The following is a 26,249-nucleotide window of genomic DNA, read 5'->3' on the forward strand; positions in this document are numbered from 1 at the left end:
CCCACGTCCGCCAAATCAGATTTGGGATCCAATGAGATAGATGAGGCAGGGGAAGATGGGGGGCACCGTTTCCTAGCCAGTCACCCGCAAGCAGTCTCCACCCAGGACACAAGGGACTGCAGGACCACTGTTAGTGCATGGATGGATAGGACCCGGAGGGCCCCACAGCCTCAGAGGGGATCAGGTGGGGAAATGCGCTTCAAAGGCTCCATGAGTCACCAGGGGGACCCCACAAAAAAGTGTAACACACTTCTAAGGGCCAACCCCCACCGTGCTGGCAGCACTACCAGGTCACAGAGCGATCCTCAGCAGAGAGGGAGAGGACCCCACCAGACTCCCCAACCGCGGACACAGGCACCTGCAGTCACCAGGAGAATCTGCACTACACATGCGGAAATCAGGAAACAAAATGATCCAGGAGTCAGCACCAGGGGATAAGGAGGGGCTCCCACTGCTGAAATCACCGCCCACGGGGCTCCACGGTCATGGCTGCCGCCATTTGCAATGCAAACCACATGAAAAAGGCCGCCTTGTATAGGAATGCACAAGGCTACAACAAAATGGCAGCTCCGTGCGGCGCCACTAGGCCAACAGGAACCGAAAAAATAAGAAGACCAGGCCTCAGGACAGATCTAGGCAGGACAGGGGGCCCTGGCAGGAGCCCCCACCCCAGAAAAATGGTCAGAGCACCCCAAAAATAGAAAATAAATACATCCCCAGCGTATGTGGAGGGGGGGGGGGGGGGAGATAAGGAACTTGGCAGGGGGGGGGTGCCTGGGGGGGGGGGTTGTAGGGGAACCCAGGGGTCCGACTGTCCCAAGGAGGGGCCCACGTCCACCTCAAAACCATCCAGGGGTAGAGGGGAGACAGCTACTCACCATATCAGGAACCAAGTGGGCACCGCTCCAGACAGATCCTCCTCTTCATTGAAATGAGGGGCTGTCGGCCAGGAGGAACGCAGTGACTCAGGGCCAGCCCCTGTCCAGTTGGACTATGTCACGGCCAACCTAGCATAGAGCTGAGGCCTGCCAAGGGCCTTCGGTCCAGACCGGGGTGACCACTGGATCTAGATTATCCAGCCCATCGCCCATTCCAGCAGTTGAATGTAGTTCTCACAGGAAAAAATCTCAGCAAGTAACTAGGTCCTTACTCCTGACTAGACAGAAACAAAAAAAAAAAAAAAAAAAAAAAAAAAAAAAACCACACACACAAAACTGAGTGACTATAGCCGAGAGAGGGAGTATACCCCCTGGGACTGCCAATGGGTGTAACCGGTTTCATTTCTGCCTAGTGTCCTACTCCTGTAGGAGGCAGCATAACCCAATGGTCAATAATGACAGGAGCTGCGTCCATCAATGAACAAAAGAGAAAGAATGCTTTTAACTTAATTAAAGTGAACTATTGTAAAATGTATGTACAAAATGAATTTGATAAAGAAAAAACATAGAAAGTGTGTATAAGAAATCAGTAAAATAGGTGAGAAATCATACTGTTCTCTGCAGCCTGCTTAATGCCAGCATCATCCTCCTGAGCATCTGGAGACAATCCAATGATGTCAAACCTATAAAACATAATAAGCACAAATCGTTAAGAAAATATGCCTTGGATAGTAACCGTACACTGCTCAGAAAAAAAATTTAGGGAACAATTTATCAAAGTATAGCATCAAGTCCAATAAACTCTTAGGATATTGATCTGGTCAGTTAGGTAGCAGAGGGTGTTAATCAGTTTTAGCTGCTTTGGTGGTAATGAATTTAACAGGTACACTAGATGGGCAACAATTAGACTACATCCAATACAGGAATGGTTTTACAGGTGGGAGGCCACTAAATTTTTTTAACGTCTTTGCCAACGGTTTTTCACTTGGCTAGGGTCAGTGACACTGCTGTTAGCATGAGGTGATACCTGGACCCTATAGAGCAGGGGCCTTCAAACTATGGCCCTCCAGTTGTTCAGGAACTTCAAGTGCCTAGTCATGTCTGTGAATGTTAGACATTTACAATGCATTATAGGATGGGTGGTTCCATAACAGCTAGAGGGACGTAGTTTGAGGATTCCTATTATAGAGGTTGCACAGGCAATCCAACTCCTGGCAATGGCACGAATTTATGTGCCATCCTGGAGAAGGTTTGACAAGTCTACCAGCAGAGTCTCTAGAGCAGGGGTGTCAAACTGAATTTCATTGCGGGCCGCATCAGCATTATGTTTGCCCTCACAGGGCCAGTTGTATCTGTAAGACTAGATGTCCAGAGCACCCCCCCTCCCTTACCTCAGGTGTCAAGAGCCACCCCCCCTACCAGGAGTCATCCTCCATTACATCACAGTGCACCCCCTTTACCTTGTGCTGCTGCCTGGAAGAAGTCGGGGAAGGAGCTGGAAAGCAGAAAGTGCAGGGTATGGGAGGAGGACTAGAGGAGGGCTGGAATTTTCTGAATGCTAAGACCAGGGGAGGCAGAGAAAGGGTGGTGCTGCAGCTGCACAGAATCTGTATGAGGAGTTCTGTCCTCTCTGCTGACAACTGCTGAAACAAGGTGGGGAAAGCGATGAAGGGGTAGCTACAGGTGAGGTGCGAGGGCCACATTAACTGGCTTGGAGGGCTGCAATCGGGCCGCGGCCTTGTGTTTGACACGTGTTCTAGAGCATGGAGGAGGAGATTCCAGGAGATGGGCAGTTACTCTAGGAGAGCTGGACAGGGCCGTAGAAGGTCCTTATTCGATCAGCAAGACCAGTATCTGCTTTGTGCAAAGAGAAAAAGGATGAGCACTGCCAGAGCCCTACAAAATGACCTCCGCAAGGCCACTGGTGTGAATGTCTCTGACCAAACAATCAGAAACAGACTTCATGAGAGTGGCCTGAGGGCATGACATCCTCTAGTGGGCCCTGTGCTCACTGCCCGGCACTGAGGAGCTCGATTTTCATTTGCCATTAAACACCAAAACTGGCAGGTCCACCACTGGCACCCTGTGCTTTTTACAGAGGAGAGCCGGGTTCACCCTGAGCACACGCGAGAGTCTGGAAAAGCCGTGGAGAACGTTATGCTGCCTGTAACATCATTCAGCAAGACCAGTTTGGTGGTGGGTCAGTTAGGGTCTGAGAAGGCATATCCATGGGACACAGACCACTACAGGCTAGACAATGGCACCCTGACTGCCATTCGGTATCGGGATGAAATCCTTGTACCCATTGTCAGACCCTAAGATAGTGCAGTTGGTCCTGGGTTCCTCCTGGTGCACGAAAATGCCCGGCCTCATGCAGCGAGAGTATGCACCCAGTTCCTGGAGGACGAAGAAATTGATACCATTGAATGGTCCCCACTTCTGCCTGACCTAAATCTAATAGAACACCTCTGGGACATTGTGTTTCAGTCCATCCGACACCGCCAGGTTGCACCCAAGTCTGTTCAGGAGCTCAGTGATGACCTGGTCCAGATCTGAGGGGGAAACACCCCAGGACCCCATCTCATTAGGAGCATGCCCCAACGTTGTCAGGCATGCATACAAGCATGTGGGGGCCATACCAACCGAGTACCATTTTGAACTGCCTAGCCTTCTGCATTATTTTTTAACTTTGATTTTCGGGGTGTCTTTGAATTCAGCCCTCTGTAAGGTGATAATTTTAATTTCCATTAAACAATGTGGCATCCTTTTGTTCCTAATAGGGCTGAAACAACTAATCGATTAATCGATTATAATCGTCAACTAATCGATTATGAAAATAGTTGTCAACTATTTTCGTAATCGATTAATCGTCAGCCGATTCGTTGTCCTTCATACAGAATGCATTATTTGTTTACATATCAGAAAATACAGTGCAACACACATACAGCTCAGTAAACCATCCATACATGTCAGTAGATGACAGAGAACTTGTGAATGTGTGAGGAGCAATGCCTCATGGGAAATGTAGTCCTGGGCAAGAGAAGGAACCAAGTGATTCTAAAGGCAGAGGTTTTTTAACCTTGCTATAGGGACACTCTGTACAGTACTATACTTTGCTGCTTCCTATAGGGGCACTTTGAAGGCAGAAGGGGCTGGAAGCGCCATGGGGGGGGGGGGGTGGGCAGAAGAGGAGAATCAGTGCTGCTCTGTGAAAAATCATTACACAGAGAGGATAAGTATTACAAGATTGTTGTTAAAAAGAAAAGAATCCAACGTTTACAATCACTTTAGGGCTCTGTGCTGGGAAGATCAGCATCTGAACCCAGAGAAGGTGGGGGCCGATAGACTAGAGGTGATATAAGGCATTACAATTACATTTAACGTAAAAATTTATTAGTATTGTGCATTATACTGTATTTAAAATTATTATATCCATGAAAAAAAAAAGTCTCAGCTTTTAGTACTACTTTAATATATAAATGTTATTTTCCCCCCTCCACCCTTCATATACCTTCATGTCTGACTCCCAGTTAAAATATCCTGCATATCTGACTTCTGGGCATATTTTTTTTATATACATACACATGAAAAAAAAAGCATGCTGCTGCTGCTACTAAAGGTCTTCTGCTGCCCATACATGTATTGGATTTTTGGACAAAAATATTTGCATCTATATTTGTTCAAAAATGATATGTATATTTGTTGAATGGACGAGTGTTGTTTGAAAATTCCACTTGCTTTTAACAATAAATTTTAAAATGAATATAACTTCTGAGCAAAAACCACATACACTATTTGAAGATTTGTTTGATCGAGAAGTTTTCTATTCTGCTCCTTCTAATTTTCCTGTCACTGTGGTTGACACCGGACACCAATATACACTAATGGTTAGAAAAATCAGATGAATGTTTTTAAAAATGTTCTAAAAAAATTTAGTTTGTGTATTACCAGCATAAGTGACAGCAGGCACAGGGAGCTTGTATCAAACTACCTGCCTATTAATAAGGGAGTCTATCATGATTATATACCAATCCGGTCTGAAAATTTGCAAAACAGTGTTTTAGGTCTTTTAAAAATATTGATCTCGGAGTCTGATATGTACCACATTTAAACCTCTAATAATACATATATCTGTTTCAGAGTGGATTAAATATCCATCTATATAGCTGGATAGTTATATTTACCACTGCATATAGATTTTCAAGAATATTAACTAAATTATGCACTTTTTTTTTTTTTTTTTTTTTAGGTTTTTATCCGATTAGTCGATTAATCGAAGCAATAATCGGCCAACTAATCGATTATGAAAATAATCGTTAGTTGCAGCCCTAGTTCCTAACATTACCCAGTCCATATCAGTACAGTTATCTAGCATGATATTTTTCCCCCATTGAGATCTAATGGGTTTTTAAAGTGTTACATTTTTTTGAGCATTGCATTTGTCTAAAATAGTTCCCGATATAGCTGCAAACATCTTAAATGAAAGCTACATTACCATAATACCACGCAACATCGTTCTACTCCTAAAGCCTTAAGGAACCATTTATTTATGTTACCAGACAACACTGAGCCTGCTTTGCCCTGTGGACACTATGCATTTTTAATTAAAATGTCATTTAAAATTAATTAGAGGGAAGTAGATATATTTAAAGTCTCTTGACAGGACTACAAGAGGGAGGACAAAAGCTAGCAGAGAGATCTACAACATTAATAAAATGCATGTCTGAAGCTACAGCATTGTCTAAAGAGCAAGGATTTGAATCTACTTCATTATGGGGGTGGGAAGTATCAGAAATAAGGGTTATGCCGATAGAGCCGTTTTGCCATTTATAACCCATCACATTTCTTGGAAAAAATCAAGGCAACTATCATCTTCAGAAAGAAATCAGCAAGAGGGACCCCCTTATTCCTCTTGGGAAATATTTACTTTAAGCAGCAGAGGGGGAAATAGCAAGAGACACCAACCATGTAAAATGAGATCAAGGGTGTAGTTTCTAAAGCGTATTTAAACTGGCTGACAAAATAGATTTCACATTCAGGATTCATTTAGCCCAAACTAATGCCTCGTACACACGCAACGATTATTGGCTGGGAATTTTCAGCCAACGTCCGATCGGCCGATTTTCGGCTTGTTAGTATGATGCTTTCGACAACCGACTGCGACTTTTCGGCCGAATAAAATCTGGTGTGCAGGCTATAAAATTTTTTGTGGCCGTCAACACAACGGCCAATTTTCCGTCAGTCAGTACAGACAAAAATCTGATGAGCAAGACTGGGCATGCTCGGAGAAGAAAAAACACACGGAAAGTAAACCAGCACGACATCACTTCTGAAGTAGATTTTTGTTGGCCGAGAAAATGAGTGTGCAGTCTAGCACATTCCAACCAACAAAACACCACTCTGGACAAAAGTCGGACAATCGGTCGGCCGATAATCATTGCGTGTGTATGAGGCATAAGTGTCTGCAACCTAAGAAGCCAGGTGCCATTTATTCATACTGACACTACATGCCATTTTTTTAGGCTCGCCCTGCGATTTGTTCCACCTTTGTATACAATAATGTGAGAGAAGGAGTTTTTTTGCACAATATATTCGCCCCGTGACACAGCAAATTTCTATAGAACATTTTGTATAGCCGGTTTTAGTTACAGTTTAAATCAGGTTTCTTTGCAACTATATTAACCAATGATGCAAACCGCTGCTATGGATGTACCATTTATGGAGGTGAATAGAGAAGTGCCCTTCTTTAGGCATGGTGTAATCCACATAAGCTTCAAAAGGCTCTCAATTTTGACTATTTAAATAGTGACACTAGATTTCCTGCTTCCCTTTAAATGGCATTACCCCATCAAGACTAGAATATTTAGCTTTTTCTTCATGCAATTGTGTTCCTGTTACAGTCCACCTGCCGATCCCCTGAAACCTTTTTTTTCAGCTTATACATTGATTGAAAACCTTTAGGCTAGGTTCACACATATGCGTATTGGATGCATTTTGGACCGCATCCAATTTGCATGACATGTGAAAGAACACTGCTTTCTATTGTGTCTGTTCACATATGTCCGGTGCAGCCGGAATGCGGATTCAGTGCGAACTGAAAGAGCCCTGTAAGTTTTTTTAAGCAGTGTGGCCCTGCTCAGGTGTGAATTTTGGCCCATTGACTTCTAGGGGGGGGGGGGGGGGGACACTTCTGAATCGCACTAATTCAGTTGTGAACAGGGTAAAATCCTGACCTGATCCAAACCTGACTTGAAATGCTGAAAAAATACTTTGTCAATTAGCTGTAAAAAAAAAAATAGCTTTAATTCGCACTGCACATGTGTGAACCAAGCCTTACACAGACAAAAGGTTTCACATTACTCTTTGAAGCACACATCAGTCTGTACAGAAGCAATAAAACTGATGAAATGCACCCAAGGGTCTTTGTCAACTCAAAGGATCCTTTCACACAAACGATCGGATCAGATCCGCCTGTCAGTTTTTCAGGCGGACCTGAGCGGATGCTCTATGCATCCCTATGGGGCAGCGGAATGCAAGCGGAGACATCTCCGCTGACACCCACTGCCATCCGCTTCCGATCCTATCCGTAAAATCCAGACGGATGGAAACCCTATTTTCCCTTCGTCCAGCGGATCAGATGAGAATGGAAAGGCGGTCCATTCTCATCCAATTCCCCCACAGAAGACAGGGGGGATCTGACAGCTCCGCATTGTGTGCGGAGACAGAGCTGTTATCCACCTGCTCAGCGGGGATTGGCAGATCGATCCCCGCTGAGCAGAACGGACTCCGTTGGCAGATGCGGACCGTGTGAAAAAGGACCCAAACAGAAAATCTCTGGGAACCAGGGAACAGAACGCCCACACAATAAACCAATTTTAAACCTACACAGCAGCAACAAAGCATCTAGGATTACCATCAGAAGTAACTCCTTTTTACAGAGCACGAGTAATTTTTCCTAGAGTTAGAGCTTACAGAGTAGTGGATGAGAAATAGTCATCAATTCTAGGTCCCTGCAGCGACTCCAAATCAGGGCACAGCACTGGACAGAGCTCGTCCATGCTCCATTCTACAGACCCACCACAAAAAAGACAGCCATACCCTGAAGCAGTAAAAAAGAAAATCCAAACTTCAACTATTCTCTGTGTGCGGGAAGGAGGGAATCTGCTGAGTGCCCAGGCTGTGTGCAGTGATGGGATGGGAGGCGGACCTCTGCTGAGTGCCCTGCCAGTAGCGACATCCCCCCCCCCGCTGCCCTACAAACTGCTAGCCCTATCCTCTGCCCCCTAACATATTTTAATACACCCCCACATCCGATCAGACATTCTAGATCCGGTCCTGCTCCAAAACACCTCCCTAGCCTTAAAAGCAGGCATCTGTCATCAGTACAGTTCATCACAAAGGAGGATCGCCCAGCATCTACATAAATATCTATAATTTTAAAACTGGCATCGTAAGTCAAATGCATTGGCAGGTCCAAAGACTACCGAAGTTTGACTCCAACTCTTAGTTCAATATCCTGTCAATATGGGACAAACTGCTCATAGGTGACCACATCAAAAGCGGCTTTCTATCTTCCCAAGCATCTTTGTGCAGGCCCAAATTGAGGGTCTTTCATTGACCTCAGAGAATTCACCTGGGATTACGAGTACTGAGAGTTCCCAACCAGCAAGAAACTTCATTTCACAGACTATAAATGGCTGCTGATAATTCCTCCCTAGACACAATTGGAGGATTGTGCCCTTGGAAGTGGAAATACTAGGACAAGACTACAGAGCTAATCTCACCCTTAGGGGAGCGCCATTCGAGGATGAACTATACAGGGGGGCCTCTTCACCTGGTGGGAGAGGGCTTTGGAAGTCCACTCCATCATCCTCTTCTCCCCCACCTCTCCGACTGTGTATTGCTATGGCTTGCTGTCAATAGACCCATACCATGGTAAAGGGAGCAGCCACTCAGTTGGTTGGGGTGTCTGTCAAGATTAACACCTATGTGGCAGGTCAGCTATGTCCCTATATTTGCAGAAGGCACCAGCCTTCATGCGCTGTAACCATACACATAGGCACTCGCCATTTACAGACAAGGGCCCAATCTTCACCCCTCATGTTTGGCATGCGCAGTAGGGCTTTCAGGGACTCAGGGGGATCACGGCCCTGGACCCATATAGCACCCTGCCAGAGAAGTCAACGAATACTGGGCAACCCAGGGATGGAATAAAAGCGGCAAAAAGCAATATTACTGGCTGTCCCTGCTCTTGCTTGCAGGGTCCAGAGAATGTCCCTCTTGGCTCCAGGTGACCAAGTGTTCATTTTATCAATGGAAACGGTTTGTCAGTGGCAATTTTTACAGTGACAAAACGAAAATGACAGCACATTTTCGTCCACTGACAAATCAAATCTGTTTCCATATGCGGTATATTTACCCTCGGTAAACTTCCAGTTTTCACAGAGCTCCGCCTGCTTCCGCTCCCAGCAAGCGAGTTGAGGTGACTGAGCACTGTCCGTGACGACTGCCAGAGACCATAGGAGCACTGTGCATTACAGACAGGCCTCCCGAGTCCTGACAAGACTGTCCCACTCCCAAGACAACCACCAACGTCCAGAGCAGAGAGCAGACAGTGTGTAGTACTAGTTTACATTACAATTTCAGCAGGCCTGAGGCCTCCCCCCAGACCATCGTTCCTCCAGAGCACTGTGTGTGTGCATTATTATAGGCCTCCTCTGACCACTGGCATCCAGGGCACTGTGCATTATTGAAGAAAAAGAGAAAAGAGGCGCAAACACCTAGTGCATTACCCGTAGTCACTGTTTTTAGAGACACAGTTTTAAATTAGAGGGGCAAAGGTTTAAAAGTAATATGAGGAAGTATTACTTTACTGAGAGAGTAGTGGATGCATGGAATAACCTTCCTGCAGAAGTGGTAGCTGCAAAATACAGTGAAGGAGTTTAAGCATGCATGGGATAGGCATAAGGCTATCCTTCATACAAGATAGGGCCAGGGACTATTCATAGGATTCAGATATATTGGGCAGACTAGATGGGCCAAATGGTTCTTATCTGCCGACACATTCTATGTTTCTATGTTTTAAAAATTTTTAATAAAATGCCAAATGCACTCACACAGACATGAAGATATTAAAATCGTGTTACAAATTCCCATCACACATGAACATATCCTTGAAGATAAGACTGCTAACGCGTTTCAGGAGTCAAGCTCCCTTCCTCAGAGCTGGACATAACAGTAGCAGATCAGAATATATATAGTGGCTTCCTCCACCTCCACCCCCCCTTCCCCCAGAGGGAGGGGGCGGGATCCTTCGTGTCCAAAAAGCTTTGTTAGACATTTAACCCTCAAAACATCTGTGGCCACTGGTTGTATACCACATTGGAAAGTCAAAAAGAAAATCTGACATCAAAAACACAAAAATAAAAAAATAAAAAAATAAAAAATAAAAAAAAAACCACACAAGCAAATCAAAAGGATCCACAGAATCGTGGAATATGAGCCAGGAGAACCACACTTAAAGTATATATGAAAGCACATAATCTTTTGCATTTCAACAAAAGGGATATGACAACCAATGCATACATACAGCCTACACAAAATACAGTGACCACGGGTAATGCACTAGGTGTTTGCGCCTCCTTTCTGTTTTCTTTCATGTACCCATTTTGGAGTTCCCTGCCTGAGGAGAGCAGCACGCCAGTCTTCCCCTTTGGAATGAGCGCTTGGCTGAATTGTTTGTTCACTGTGCATTATTGGCCATCCCTCAGAACACCATCCAGCACTGTACAGCCTTACAAGCCTCCTCTGACCAGTAAGAAGAGTAAAGTATCAGCGCTGCTCTCCATTATATGCAATCTCATATAGATATCTCACTACTACTCTTATTATACTGTGCAATAAAATAAAGTGCTGGTGCCAATTTAAATTCATAAATGTCTCAAACAAATTCTTAAGTTCATAAAATTATGCTAATCAAATCCTTCTAAAACAATTAGTGTTATAAGTAATCAAAGTGCTTCAGTGATAAAGTGAAAAATACAATATCTCTTATAAAAAATAGTTCATATATAACCCGAAAAAATTGTGCTGAGTGACAGTCTTTGTGCAAACCAACAATTCCACAACAAAAGTGCTAAGTGCTTGCTCAGGATATTCTATCCAAGGTGCCGGTGCTCTTTAAATTGTGAGTAGGTGCTCCCCTCTCGGTCCCCTACTCACCAAATAGTAATTTTATATGAGCCTTAAGGATAATCCTTATTGAAACAGGAGCAGCGGGGATCACCAGCCAGTGATATGAAATGCCAGAACACTCTGCAACTCGCACATCCAGGATCAATTATCCATGCCCATGTATCATAGAAAAAGAACAACTTTCATTGTGCAGTAAATCAAGACTCTTTATTCTCACGCATAAACAGAAATACACTTACAGTGTTGAAGTTTAAAAACGCCTTCACATTTCCTGCGGGACGCCAAACTATGGCCGTGCGTTCCACCCGCATAAACCAGAAACGGAAGTAGCGTAGTACGTAAAGTGGTCAGCTTGACTTGCTTCGCTCCGCCAATCAGAGCATTTTCAAAAGCGAATGCGTCACGTTCACGTACTACTATTTATTTACCATTCATTCTTCCATTATTACAAACACCTGGAGAGACCGGAAGTGAAATGCCGCCATCTTAGGGCTCCTATTTGGTTAACTTCCTGTGAATCACAATCTTAGTACACCTCTAATCTAGTGTTTATATTTTTAAATTCCCCGATGCGGAATTCCATTTTATTCTCTCTATATTCATATCAATAAATAGATATTAGCATAAATATTAAATATCTAAAAATAATAATAATATCAGTTCCGGTGTGTCCAAAACTGTAACAATGTTTACATGAGCGATAAATATACAATATTGCAAAATACATATATACCACATCAATATGCCCGCTAAAAGATATATTTAAAACCTGCTAATAATACTATTATTACCTACTACCTACACTACAGTCACTAGAAATATTACCAATTATATTATTTATATTAAAATATTAAATATAAATAAGTGCCTAATTAAAAATTACTGATAAAACAATATCAAGCTCTACATTAAGGCCTGCAGGCACCATACTCTTAAGCTGCTGTATCCACCATGTTGCATTTTGGGACACAGCCCTTTTCATGTGTGTCCCTCTCCAATGTGGGTATACCACAAAAAATCATTTTAGTGGGATCTCTATTGTGGAACAATCTAAAATGATTTGATAAATTATGCTTCTGGAAGCCCTTCTTAATGTTACTTATATGCTCCCTCAATCTCACTCTCAATTCTCTGGTTGTGCGGCCCACGTACTGCAGGCCGCATTCACATTGTAACAAATAAGTAACATGTGTACTCCTACAAGAAATGAACTGACTTATTTCATACTTCTTTTTAGTGGTCCATTAGTCAAAACTTTTTATACTTTTATCTCTATAACAGGTTTTACAAGCCACACATCTGCCACACTTGTAAAAACCTGTTCTATCCAAAAAAGTTACCAGTTTTTTTGGGGGGTTAGGAATGCTTTTTACTATCCTGTCTTTTAGCACTGGGGGGGGTCTCCTATAAATAAATTTAGGTTTGCCTGGCAATATATATATATATATATATATATGGGGTCCCTTAATAAGATACCCCAATGTTTTTTCCACTTGTCTGTACTGTTGGTTGACTTCCGTACAAAAGGCAATGTCAAATGTCTTCACTGGTTTTGGTTTATTGGCCAACAATTCTGCTCTGTCCATATTATTTACCTGTTTTTTTACTTTTTGTAAATAGGATTTCTTATACCCTTTTTCTACAAATCTATTAATTATGGTTTCCGATTGCTCCTCAAAATCGGTTTCTTGGTTGCAATTTCTTTTCATTCTTAGGAATTGACCCTTTGGGACAGCTGAAATCCATTGCGGGTGGTGTCCACTGCTGGTAGGAATATAATTATTCCGATCGGTACTTTTAAAAATAGGTCTTAGAAAATAAATTAGGGCCATTTTCAAAAATTGTCAGATCCAAATAATTTACTTCTGTAGTACTAAAATTCTCTGTAAAAAGTAATCCCATAAATATTATTATTAATATCTGCAATAAAATTCATAAAACTGTCTTGTGACCCCTCCCAGATAATAAAAATATATCATCAATGTACCTTTTGTACATGGTGAGGGAGGGGTGGGGTCTTTTAAAAATCGACTCCTCTTCCCATTTACTCATAAACAAGTTTGCTACCGTGGGGGCATATTTAGCCCCCATGGCAACACCCTTTGTTTGATTAAAATATTGACCATCGTGCCAGAAGTAGTTATTTCGCATGGCCATATTTAAAATATCTATTAAAAAGTCAATTTGTTGTTGTGGAAATTTCTCATTCTTCTTTAAAGCCCATTCCACTGCCTTACTGGCATCTCTTGGTTTAATTTTTGTATATAAAGAGTTGACGTCTATACTGGCCAATATTGTACTCTGATACTTTGATGTTCAAAATCTGATTTATTAGATCTTTGCTATCCTTCAAGTATGCCGGGCATCCCTGTGCCAATGGTTGGAGATAGTCCACGTATTCCCCCACTCTGGAATACAGGGACTCCACTCCATTGATAATCGGACGCCCTGGTGGATTGTTCACATTTTTGTGTATTTTAGGGTTATCGATAAATTATTGGTTTTCTGGGTTCATCCGGTATTAGGTATCTGGCCTCTTTTTTGTGCCTTCTTAATCTTTGTCAGCATTGCTTTCAATTTTTTGACAGGGTCACCTTTTAATTTTGTATAAGTCTCCTTATCAACCAGGCGGTTCAGTTCTGCAATGTAGTCCCTTTTATCCATTACCACTATTCCTCCACCTTTATCTGCCGGCCTAATGATATCATTGGCTTTTTCTTATTGCTTAATACTTTGACTGGGTGTATCGATATGTTGTCAAGATCCTGTTCCACCATCATCTTAAAAACCTCCAAACATCGATTACTTGTGTTTTTGGGGTTAAAGGTGGATTTATTCCTTAGACCACTATGAATAAAAATATCCTCTTGTAAAGTGCTAGTGACTGGTTTTTTAAAAAAATGTTTTTTAATATTAAAAAGCCTGTACCCATGTTTCTCTTTTCCTTTATTCTCTGCCCCCCTCTGCATCCTCTCCTCTGACCAGTGACCACCGGCATGGCGGCATCCAGAACACTGTTCATTACAGGCCATCCCCTCAGACCGGAGACCACCATCCAGAGCACTGTACAGCATTACAGGCCTCCTCAGACCATCCAGAGTGGCTAAATCTGTATCTGGCGAGTTTGTTCAAACCTTTATACCATATTAGAATTTTCTTACTCCAGGAGTATATAATGAGCTTGGAAAATGTTTATAGAAATGCTTAAATAATGCATTACAAAACAGGGTTCATACACATTTTTACCAATAAAATTCCATGACTTTTCCATGACTTCACGTAAATATTCATGACCTAAAGTTTCATGAAATGTCTATGTATACATGTTAAATAAGAAGAAAAACCATGTCACACCCAGCATATTTTTACTAAAATAAATGACAAGCTTTGTAGTGTACAGTACCTCTGCAGTTAGGGTTTCGTTTCTGGATACAGTGCGACTCAAAATGGTCCCTTGTTTTACAGTGGATGAGATGGAAGCACCGCTGCCGCAGCTGGGAGCCGGTGTCACTTCAGGCGCACGGGTGAAAAAGCCAGCGATCCGATTGGAAGCTGTCGAGCACGCAGCTGCAGACTGGTGCCTTGCACCTTTAGCGTGGCTAGACAGCGCTGCCTCTCCCATGTTCGAAATGTTAAACGTTTTACGACACACACTGTACATTTAGCACGTCCCGGGTCCTGATCTTTCTCAAGCCACCTCTCATACTTTTCATCATGAAGCCATACATTTTAAAGCTGTATTTCCCTGGCATTGCTACCTTGTGAACACACTAACTTTAGCTGAAACTGTGTTACCCCCATAAAGTTAACTTGTAATTTGACCAATATAGTGTAACTGGAGAAAGAAGATTAATGGCCGCTCCTGCTTGGGGATAAAGCTTCAGTTCAGGCAGTCATGATGGAGGTGCACCCGGACTGGTATGGATGGCACAGTCAGATGCACAAAATGCGGCGCTTACTCTTTAGGCCCAAGCCACAGTCATGATGGAGGTGCAGGTGGACTGGTATGGATGGCACAGATGCACAAATGCGGCGCTTACTCTTGTCTATACTGAGGGGTCAAGTCCTGGGAAAAAAAAAGTGTGGGGCTGTGGACCTGATACAGGAGGTGGTCAGGGGCTGTGGACATGATACAGAAGATGGTCAAAGGCTGCAGACATGATACAAGAGATGGTCAGAGACTACGGACATGATACAAGAGAAGGTCAAGAACTGCGGACATGACAGAAGATAGAAGAGCACTAGGGGGGCCGGAGAGCAGAGGGGAAGCAGAGAGCACTGGAGGAGCTGAATGGCACGGGGGGGGGGGGGGGGACTGGAGAGATTTAAGGGGGGATTTGGAAAGCATTGCAGGGCGGTTGGAAGGCGCAGGGGGGGGTGGAGAGCACTGGGGGGGGGGAAGCAGGGAAAACCAGGGGGATGGTGACTGACCTTCTTCCTGCCGCTGCCTTCTTCACACGGAGATGCGGGCGGCCCAGCGGACACCGGCCTGACACCCCCCCAGTGCAGCCTGACACCCCCCAGTACGGAGATGCAGGCGGCCCGGCTGACACCCCCCAGTGCGCGCCCCCCCTCCCTCCCCGCTGGTACACCCCTGAGAGCGGGACAGTAAGTGCACTATTTCTTGGTTTCATGTTTAGGCGGATCAATCCGCCGCAGAGTTCCTAACCTGTCACAGTCTATTCATATTGAAGAGGCCAGTGACCAGGCTTCAGCTGTGCAGCGCGCTGCGGCTGATTAATCCGTCTGAACCCAAAACAGAGAAAATAGTCCACTTACTGTACCCCGCTCCCACAGAATACAGGGGGGCCCGGAGAAATTTTCTAAATTAAATAGTTGCACAAAATTCCATGACTTTTCCAAAACTTAGTGGGGTTTACTCATTTTCCATAACTTTTCCAGGCCTGGAAAGTGTCATGTCAAAATCCCATGACTTTCCAGGATTTTCATGACCATATGAACCCTATGAACCCTAAACACATTCGATTTTAGTTGACTAAAATGTACTGGAGATTTTAGTCGACAAAAAAAAAAAAAAAAAAAAAAAAAAGGGAGGGACTAAAACTAAAATGGCATTTTATTTAAAAGACTAACTAAAACAAAATTCAATGCCAAAATTAACACTGCAGGTGACCGATTTAAGATTAGGCCTTTCCCCTACCCCAATAGGGGTGTGCAGTACAGGCCATGAACTTAGAATATGAATACTCACAGAAAGGAATCTGCAGAGACTTCACACGTACATAAACTAAAAGGCAAATTTTTTTTTCTTTTTTTAACAGAGTGCAGGGGGACTAGAACACTTGTCAGTTCTTATTGCTGTTTGTGCACCTGTTGGGGAGGTTTACCCTCTAATGCAATAGAAGTGAAATCTTCCAATGGGGACACTAGTTCCGGTGACCTGGGGGGTCCGAGGACAGAAAGAGAAAAAAGAGAAAAAAGAGAAAAAAAAAAGAGAGAAAGAGAGAAAGAGAGAAAGAGAGAAAGAGAGAAAGAGAGAAAGAGAGAAAGAGAGAAAGAGAGAAAGAGAGAAAGAGAGAAAGAGAGAAAGAGAGAAAGAGAGAAAGAGAGAAAGAGAGAGAGAGAGAGAGAGAGAGAGAGAGAGAGAGAGAGAGAGAGAAAACGAACAAGAAAAAGAGGGAGGAGTTTTGCCCATAGTTCTACTTTAAAAAAGGACACTACCAAAAAAACGGAGACTTAGCTAAGCTGGGAGGGAAATTGCTGCCTTTCTTATGGCCAGTGTCCATACACCTGATGGTAGCTGCATAGTAGTCATTAATAGAAGTACCCTGTGTCCTGTGATGTATGATCAATAAATAATTGATTTATGTACCCTGTTAACACCACAATGCTGTCTTGAGGCGAGTTGTAGGACCTTGCATACATTTTGTGACTTCTTCCCCCCCTTTTACTAAAGAGTGACAAGTCGGCAAGGAAACAAACTCGAACCAAAAAATTCCCAATTACTTAGTTGAAACAGGGTCACGTCACTTTAGAATATACCATTTACAGCAGGTGTATCAATAGTATGGCATAGGGACATGCTGTCACCTGAATTATTAGTTATTACTGAAACAAAATGTGCTGACTGCATCAATCTCTGTAACAAGTTCTGCTAAATACCCTGTGACCAAACCCAATTTCAAATTTCTTGTTCTTTTTACAAAACAATGTGTAAGGCGATAGTTCTTTGCGTTTAGCAAAATAAAAAAAGGAAAATGATGCTCATCATGTGACAATTTTTTTTTTTGGCAGACAACTAAAAATGAGCAAATAGAGAACTAAGTGCACCATACAGGCCGTCCCCGGGTTACAAACATCCGACTTACAAATGATTCCTACTTAACTCTGGGAGACAACAGGAAGTGAGGAGAAATCTACCCCTAGGAAGGGAAATTCACTCCTATAAGAGTTCTCATGGGGAAAAAAAGGTGTCTCCACTGGAGCTTTATCACCAATCCTTGTTTCCACAACAACCCCAAAATTTTCAAAATCTAATTGTCATAGGGACAGAAAGTGAGGTGACCTCTTCTGAACAAGGGCACACAGAGCAAAACAAAAAATGGTACAGGGGTGTTAACCCTTCCCAATGCTATCCAAAAAACGTAAAAATAATTTTTTGGGCTGGAGCTTAATAAATGTACCTGTTACGACTTGCATACAAATTCCGACTTCACAAACCTACAGACCATATCTTGTTTGTAATCTGGGGACCACCTGTATACTGTACAGATTAATGTGTTTTCTATACAATAATGTACAAGTTGTGGATATTACACAGAAGACAAAGGCTCTGACTAGGAGGTCTAAATGGCACACAGTATTTATTTTTCTGTCAGACAGATGCGTTATCTATGAGAGGCAGCACAGTAACAGCCAATCTAATATAGTGGCATATGGCAACACCTGCTAAGCTAGCCAAAAGAAAGGATCACTAATACTTGGCCTACTTTCATGAAGAGAAACGCCCTAGTAATAGTGCTGCAAAAACTGCTATTGTAGCATCGGATGAGATTAGTGAGGGGCAGCATAGATGGTTTACTACAACCGTATCTTTTGCTTAGATTCACTGATGCAGAAACAGTTCCAATGTGCACAGCAAATCATTTACATATGCTGCATTGCTATTAACAAATATAATTTGTTACATTATACTGTACCAGGAGGACAGCAAAAACCTGCTGAGCTTTAAGCTACCACCACTCACAGGACTCCCTCAGAGAAAGCGTATACATACAAGATTCCTGTTGTCGGTTACCTGCATTTCTACAGGTTCAAACAACTATCAGACACTGTATGTGTTCCTGCAAATACTCTATTTAGTACGTGTCAAAAGAAAAAGGTGATCAACTTCAGGCTTGTGCAGTTGTACAGCATCCTCTCCGGTCCTCAATGTATTTCTCTGATTTCACTGCACACTGTGCATCTCACAGTGTGCATTAAGAGCTGCCACATGTCAGAGTCATCCCCATTCCCGGGATGGAGCACATCAATCATCTAGCCCTTTCCTGATATTTTCATGAAACCACATACAGCACCTTTTCAGCCTCTCCCACCAGCCATGATCTGCCTGCTTTGCATAAAGGAGCAGAGACCCAGTGACGACATCAGATTCTAAAATAAGGCATGCAATGAAAATGGAAAAAATGGACTTAACTTTCAATACGTTTTTATTCAAGTATTTTCAAAGTACATTTACATGGTGATGAATGGGTTGGGAAGGCAATATACAAGATGCCACAGGCACATCAACTAGTATATGGCCACAAAGAATTAGAAAGCGGGTGTACAACTATACTAAGGCTCCATGTACACGGGACGTTGTTAAAAGTCCCTTTGAATGCTGGAATTTTTAGGACGTTTGAAACGTCCGTTAGGTCGCGTTTGCGTTTAGAACCGTTCCTAGGAGGTCAAAAAAATTATTCCCCTTTAAAATGGAAAAACGCGAATGCTAAACGCGGTTCATGCGTTTGAAACGCCGGGAAACACACATTTGAACGCAAATAATTGCGTTCTAAAAAAAGTCCCTGAACGCAACTGCCTGCAAATGACTGTAAACGACCATGTGTACATGGACAGATAAGATAACATGGAGCTGCGTTCAGGGGCTTCTGAAAAAAATGCCCAACTGCTCCTAAATGGCCATTTCCAACGTCCCGTGTACATGGACCCTAAGAATATCCCTTCCTTGAGACTGATTTGTTAAAAACTGTAAGACCAAAAAACAGGATTTTTGCAGTGTGTACTTACTTACCATGAAGGCATAGCCATGTTCATGTTTAATGTTACCGGCATGATAGGCCTGCAAATAGAAAAGCTCTAGTTATACAATATGTATCTGACCTGCAGCATAAATATATGTGGCAATTTACAATAGATTTAAAAAAGCAGAAATATTCATTACTGTAGCTGAAATTATGTAGTTATACTAAGGCACAGAACATATGCCTTTTGTAATGTTAAATCTAAAATGTAAGATAAGGCTATCAAAGTGGATAAATCAAATGCAATATACAACACTTACGCATGTGGACATATGTACTTTACATGAGGACTCCTGATGCTTGCCATTGCTTCTGCCCAGCCATGCCTAGTGGGTACAAGAGAAAAAAAATATTTGTTTATGCCAAGTGTGAAAAAGAAAAAGTACCTCTGACCATAAGCTTTTGGTTCTCATTGTTAGGGTATGGAAGTGGAGGGGTGCCTCACATGCTTTATGAGAGCAAGACCCCTTTATTACGGTGGTTGAACCTAAAATATCTGCTTCATGTCCGAGGTCCCCTTGCCAAAAAAAAAAAAAAAACTTGGCTGTAGCTGCACAGAAGGCATGTCACTCCATCTGGTGCTAAAACATGTGAATATGTGCGCTAGTCTCTTCACTTCAAAAGAGTAAGCTTGCCTTAACATGTCATTACACTACAGTTATGTTGAAAATGGAATGCCTATGGATCTGTCAGCCAGTGTAGCTTCTAAAAAGGTGCCATGAAGCCAAAAGGTTTCTGTTAAATTCTTAGATGTATTGACTGTGCTAGGTTCCAGCTGTGAGACAGACTTCCCGTCCCATACCCGGAATAATATCAAAGTTGTTCTGAGTGGCACTAAGCCATCCATATGTAGCTTTGTATTCTGTGAATAAATACAAAGCTTTCTCTGACTGGCTGAGGCGGGTTGATGACATCACAACCTCCAACTCATTCACAGAATACAAAGCTGCCTATGAATGGCTGAGCATTGATTCAATATTGTTCCGGGTTTGAGACATTACAGCACTGTACTGTACTGTATTGTAGCTGAAGCTACATACAGAACTTAGTGAGAGAAATGGTTTAGTCTAAAATCATTTAGTGTGAAAAAACATGAAAATCAGCTTTCCACCCCCCCACAACATGCACAAATGTGCCCCAGTGCTTCAGGTACCAAGCAAGCCGTGTGGCACGTGTAGGGGTTTCTGCACAAAAAAATAAATTAAAAAAAAGCCTATTCGGGAAGTCAGCAGACTTCACTGTCTTTGCACGTGCACAAGAAATCACCTGCATGTGCAGAGCTGTGCTGAAGGGCTCTGCCAGAACCAGAAAGCCAGGCAGAGCCCTTCGGACATACGTATACACTCTAATGGCGGAGCCAAAGAGGGGAAGGGATGGCACAGAGCAGGACTGAGGTTCGCTATAACTTCCTGAAGACAAGGTAGGATAAGGAAAGGTCTCAAAAGTAGGGGTAACCCCCTCTAAAAAGTGGTTAATGGTGAAGGCATCTAATGATATTTCAGATATTCTGTTCTTTTATCTGTGATGATGCACACAGCCAATAATAGACACATACTAATAAAGCTAGCAAAATTTCAGACATACCCAGTATCTCCCAAGCCGTGCAGGAATATAACCTGAAATAAAGAACATTCATTTGAAAACATTACAGGACTAGGAAGGCAAAATTAAATAAAAAGATACACTGGCATGTATTACAAGTAACACATTATTTTCCAGGCTTTAATACACTAAACTGGTAAGCATAACTTAACCCCCTGATGCTGCCTCCAGACAGCCATTTAAAGTATAGTAGCGGTAGCATACTCTGCTTTTTAACTTTTACCTACAGGTAAGCTTATAATAAGGCTTACCTGTAGGTAAAATGAATATCTCCTAAACCTGCACGGTTTAGGAGATATTCACCCTGCATGCAGCCGCTGACACCAGCCACGCATGCGATCTGAAGGTCCGGCGTATCTTTTTTTTTTATTACACAGGGGGATACAACCACTAAGTGGGTTTTAATGCCTAGGAGGGGGCGCAGCTTTCTGTTATCGTAGGATTAGAATATTTCATTGAAACAGCAGTCACGATCAGGCGCTCTTCTCACTGGCTCCCAAATCAGAAGCTTTGACCAAGAGCGGTCAGAGACAGGCAAGTCAGTTTGCTGGCAGTGTGCAGTGAGGACGCTCTCAGCCCCCAGTTGCCGCCTTAGACGCATATGTGCAGCGGTGAGACGTTACAGCCCACCTTTTTCTTGTCGCCACATGTATGCATTAGGCGATTGGCAAGAAGTCATAAAGAGACTTAAAGCGGGGTTCCACCCTGACATTTTTTTTCAGCGTCCGATTGCTCTAAATTACCTGTAAAACAATTGGATAATTAAATTTTTTTTTTCTTCACTTACCTTGTTTTTAAAGAAAATATACTTACCTTACTCCCTCTTCCTCCCTCTGCAGCCACGGCCCGCGCCGTCACTTCCTGCTTCCGTTGACTCCTGGGAGCTGAACGTCATCGCTCCCAGGAGTCAATGCGCCAGCACCGGCCCCACTCGTCAGTTCCGGCGCAGGCGCGTCATTCCCTGCTAAACCGCTTCTGGCCATGCCCAGAAGCTGTGCAGGGATGACACGCCTGTGCCGCAACTGACGAGCGGGGCTGGTGCAGGGCACTCTGGGACCAAAGAGGACGCCCTGGCTTCAGCTGCCCACACCTGAGATGGCAGCGCTGGACACGAACATTTTCAAGGTAAGTATTTCTTCTAAAAGGTAAGTGCAACCTGGGACAGTTCAGAGGCTATCCATTGAAATGCACTAGCCCTGACTGTCTGGGGATATTTTTATCTACATTTTTTTTCTTCAGGCCGGAACTCCACTTTAAGGAGAAGTTCACCTTTTGGAAAAAAAATAATGCAAATGGTTTGCATGGGGCATAGTCAGTAAATGTAGAAAATAGTAGGGAATCAAATGCCAAAAACACAGACAAAAAGGGCCTGGAATTTCAGTCTGCAGAACTAGTCAACAAGTTAGCAGGCAGTGTCGAATTTTAGTAGAGTGGTTTTAAAGGCTGGGTGATCAACTTTACATACATCACAGGTGATATAATTTGCTGCTCAGTGATTGCAGTATTCTAGTCTGCATCTCCCCAAGGGAATACCTAAAATCTGGCCTGTTAGTGTGCCCTGAGGACCGGAGTTGAGAAACACTGCTCTAATGCATTCCCTGTATTAGGGCAAAAAACACCCAATAACTATCTCCCCCCCCCCCCCCCCCCCACAAATACCTACCTGATCCCTTCAAGGATCCAGCGCTGGACCCAGCTATGAACTTTCAAAAATAATAATAGGTTTCCATTTAAACCCTAGTGTCTTTGATGGCTAGTGATATGCCAAAAAAAAAAAAAAAGAAAGTGTAAAAACTTTTGAGGCAAGTTGCCAATTAATATACAATGTAACATGTTGTATCAGAATTCATGTTTGCATATTTATTCTGTAAAATCATTTATACTGCTCACTTAACTAGCAAATAGACTGCTTACAAAACAAAATACACCATCATACAGAATCACTTCACGTTCAGGTATTCCAGTTATTTTTTTGAAAGGCAAAATGTCTTTGTGTGCATATCTTTGTAACACAAGGCTCCATTATAATATGGTTCCCTCATTGCAGCCACAAGCTGACACTGTTCATTTTTATTAAATTCCGGGATTCCGGGGGCTGGCATTTCAGGCTCATTGGACTTTGAGAAACTTGACTCCAAAGGGCTACATGATAATGTCCAACAATAAGATTATGACAAAAATAGAGCTAAAAAGGAGAAGTAGGGCCAAAGCTCTTTTGAACCAAGTGCATTCACATGACCAAGATCCAGCTGATAGTGGGCTAAAGTCCTCTGTCGGCTGACGTCACTCTATTGGTCCAGGCTCTGGAGGGATCTGGACTTTAATGCTGGGATCCACCCAGATGCCATAGTGGCAGCTAGCTGAGTTATCACGCCACTGACAGCCTGAGCCATCCGCTCCCAACCTGTCCACAGCCCAGGGGTGGGGCAGAGCAGAAAGTCAGGGGCTCTCTGTTCACTGAAGACCGAGAATTGAGCTATCAGCAGACTTTGATGGTTCAATTCTCAGTGTAGAGGCAGCAGTGGACAAATGCAGCATTAGAATGATGCTGCATACATCTAGGTGAATAAGTATGCGTGCCGGGTCACACTTGTGCGATGCGGGAAGGCTGCGAATTCGCAGCATGTTCCCGCATCGCAAACGCACATCTGGCAGTTCACACTGCCATATGCTGGGGGTGTCAATGAAATGTTAACGACAACCCCAGTTTGATCGCATATCGCAGTGCGGTCTGACAGTACGCACAGGATCGGATCGCACAAGTGTGAACCACTGTGCGATCCGATCCTGATGCGGCTGAAAAAATGCCTCATGTGCGACATTTGTGCGGGTGCAGTGCGAATTTAGCCATACAAAGTGTATGGCTGAATTCGCACTGCACATCCGATCACATGTAATGAAGGAGCAGTGCGCTCCGATACTACATGCGATCGCCGCAAACGCGGATGTGTGAACCGGCACTAAATGTTTGTTATTTTGAAATCCCGCACTTCTCTACTAAACTGCTATATTAAACTTTATCTTAGGAAATTATAGCAGAACTTCACTAAAATGGGAAGTCCTGCTCTTCCTCCTACTCACCCCCCCCCCCCTTTACATTTGGCACTTTTTTTGTGGGGGGCAGGTACCCGCTCCCCCACTTCTGGCCAGATCACTGCAGTAATTAGAGCGGAAGCTCACCCCCCTCCTTTCTCCGCAGCCTTCTGGGACACATCACAGGTCCCAGAAGACTGCAAGACCATTCAAAAAGCACTCACACAGTTGGAAGCCACAAGGCTACACTGCCGGTTTCCCTTTCGTCAAGATGTAGGCGCCTGGGCCCAAAGAATTGGCTCAGGTGCTGACATCGCTGGATCCAGAAGCAGGCAAGTGTCCTTATATTAAAAGTCAGCAGCTACAGAAGTTAAAGCTGCCTCCTTAAAGAGGTTGTAAGCCCGTACCATTTTTTTTTTTGCAACCTGTAAGAGAAAGACATAATGAGCTAGTATGCATCGCATACTAGCTCATTATGCAATACTTACCTTAGAACGAGCCCCCGCCGTGCCGCTCACTCACCTCTATGACAGGCGACATGTCCAGTCGCCCATCTTCCGGGATCGCGGCATCCAGCCATCTGATTGGCCGGAGCCGTGGTGACGTCATTCCTGCGCGCGGGAGCAGACAGTCACGGCACGGGTCTCTGAAGGAACGGCACGAGTGGCCGTTCCTTCAGAGCGCCTGCGCCAGTGACGTCACTGGATGAATCTAAGGTAAATATCTCCTAAACGGTACATGTTTAGGAGATATTTACAGTACCTATAGGTAAGCCTTATCATAGGCTTACCGATAGGTACAAGTTGTAGAGGAGGGTTTACTTCCTCTTTAAATGTTTTTGAGGGGAGACTTGAGCTTCTCTTTAAGGAGATTTTGTCCGAGGAGACACAGGTGGGGAGATTTTGTCCGAGGAGACACAGGTGCTGCATACAGTCTGCTATACAAGTGAAAGGCTGTACGAAGCCACACACTTGCAAATGCTGTTACTTCTGTGTTTATCGTGCATGAGCATCCAACATTTCTTAAACACAGATGTTTCATGCTGAGCAAATACATCAGTTTTGCGCATATGGGTCAACACCGATGTAAAGGGACATTGACATTTGCAAAAGTACGGCCGTATACCTGCAAGCCTGTAGGTCAGGCTGTACGTGGCACCTGCAGCAACTAGGCCATCAACTGGGAAAGCCATCAGAACATGAAGCTAGGCATATAAAAAGCCAGAGAAATCTCTGTATGCAAGAAGCCCGAACTTAGCCCAGAATTATTATACAGGATTTATATAGAACCAACAGTTTGTGCAGCACTTTACAAAATAAGGCAGACAGAAGAGTCACACCACAATTAAAGACAAAAGGATTGGGGGCCCGGTAATAGGGAATTACAATGAAAAGCGCAGAGATCTTAAAAAATAAAAAAATGAACCATGGTGGGGTTGCGTTGATGAAGAAATTAAACTTCAGTTGTCAGGTAGAGGTAGAATCAGCTTCGCTATACAGATGAGTTTTCATGGATCCCCTAAAAAGGAAAAAACAGAAGGAGGTAGCTGGAGAGATTGGATAAGGGAGTTCCAGAGGATGGGAGAGGCTCCGGAGAAGCTAGAAAGCAGGGAGATCTCTGGAGTAGGGAGAGGGACAATTTGGGTGATATTGAATACAAGGTTGGCGACGTAGCTGGAGCTATGGATTGCTATGTAGTAAGTATTTTGAGTGGCATGATTGGCAAGGAGGAGGGGCCGACAATGAGCGGTTGGTAAGGTGAGCGAGTCTTGCACCAGCAATCATGAAAGACCGAGGGAGGGGGGGGGGGGGGTTCTAAAAATACTGTGTAGTAGGGGGCGTGGCTGGACCGTTCATGTGAACAGACGTGTGCCGAGCTGGCTCAGTGATCCTGACCTCTATTATCCTGCATACTGGACCCTATTCTTTGCTAAAATTGCCCGTATACTCCGCTCCCGACTCTGCCTCACACAGGTGACCGCTCCGATCGCTCGGCTGCCTGTATCCGACATGCAGAAGAAGAAGGGAGAGGGTTCCTCGGCCTCCAGGCAAACTCAAAATGGCGGCGCCGCACTGCCACAGCGTGCGGGCCGTGAGAAGCCTCCTACTGCCATAGCCAAGCTGGGGCAGTTTGCCCGGGATCCTGTGACTCATCATTCCTCCGCTTCCCCGGCGAGCACCTCTCCGGCGCCCCGTACTGCCCCGTCCCCTCCGGTGGCTGTGATGTCTCCGGGTTCCGTGGGCTCGGCGGGGCCCTCCGGCGGGAGCGCAGTGAATGC

General features: G+C 43.8%; 1 protein-coding gene across 2 annotated transcripts in view; it reads right to left on the reverse strand.

Moving 5' to 3' along the window:
• Nucleotides 1–26,249, reverse strand: part of LOC309556824 (acyl-protein thioesterase 1-like) — a 125,872-nt gene that overhangs the window by 87,577 nt on the left and 12,046 nt on the right. For both annotated transcript variants that reach the window (XM_082259344.1, XM_082259343.1), the window contains exons 2-5: nt 20,921–20,952; nt 19,597–19,662; nt 19,327–19,374; nt 1,491–1,561 (exon numbers count right to left, since the gene is read on the reverse strand). In XM_082259344.1, coding sequence (XP_082115470.1) covers nt 1,491–1,561; nt 19,327–19,374; nt 19,597–19,662; nt 20,921–20,952 — 217 coding nt within the window. The remainder of the gene's footprint in view (nt 1–1,490; nt 1,562–19,326; nt 19,375–19,596; nt 19,663–20,920; nt 20,953–26,249) is intronic.

This window comes from Pelophylax lessonae (assembly GCF_965119305.1).
Source record: "Pelophylax lessonae genome assembly, chromosome: 5".
NCBI classification, from domain to species: domain Eukaryota; kingdom Metazoa; phylum Chordata; class Amphibia; order Anura; family Ranidae; genus Pelophylax; species Pelophylax lessonae.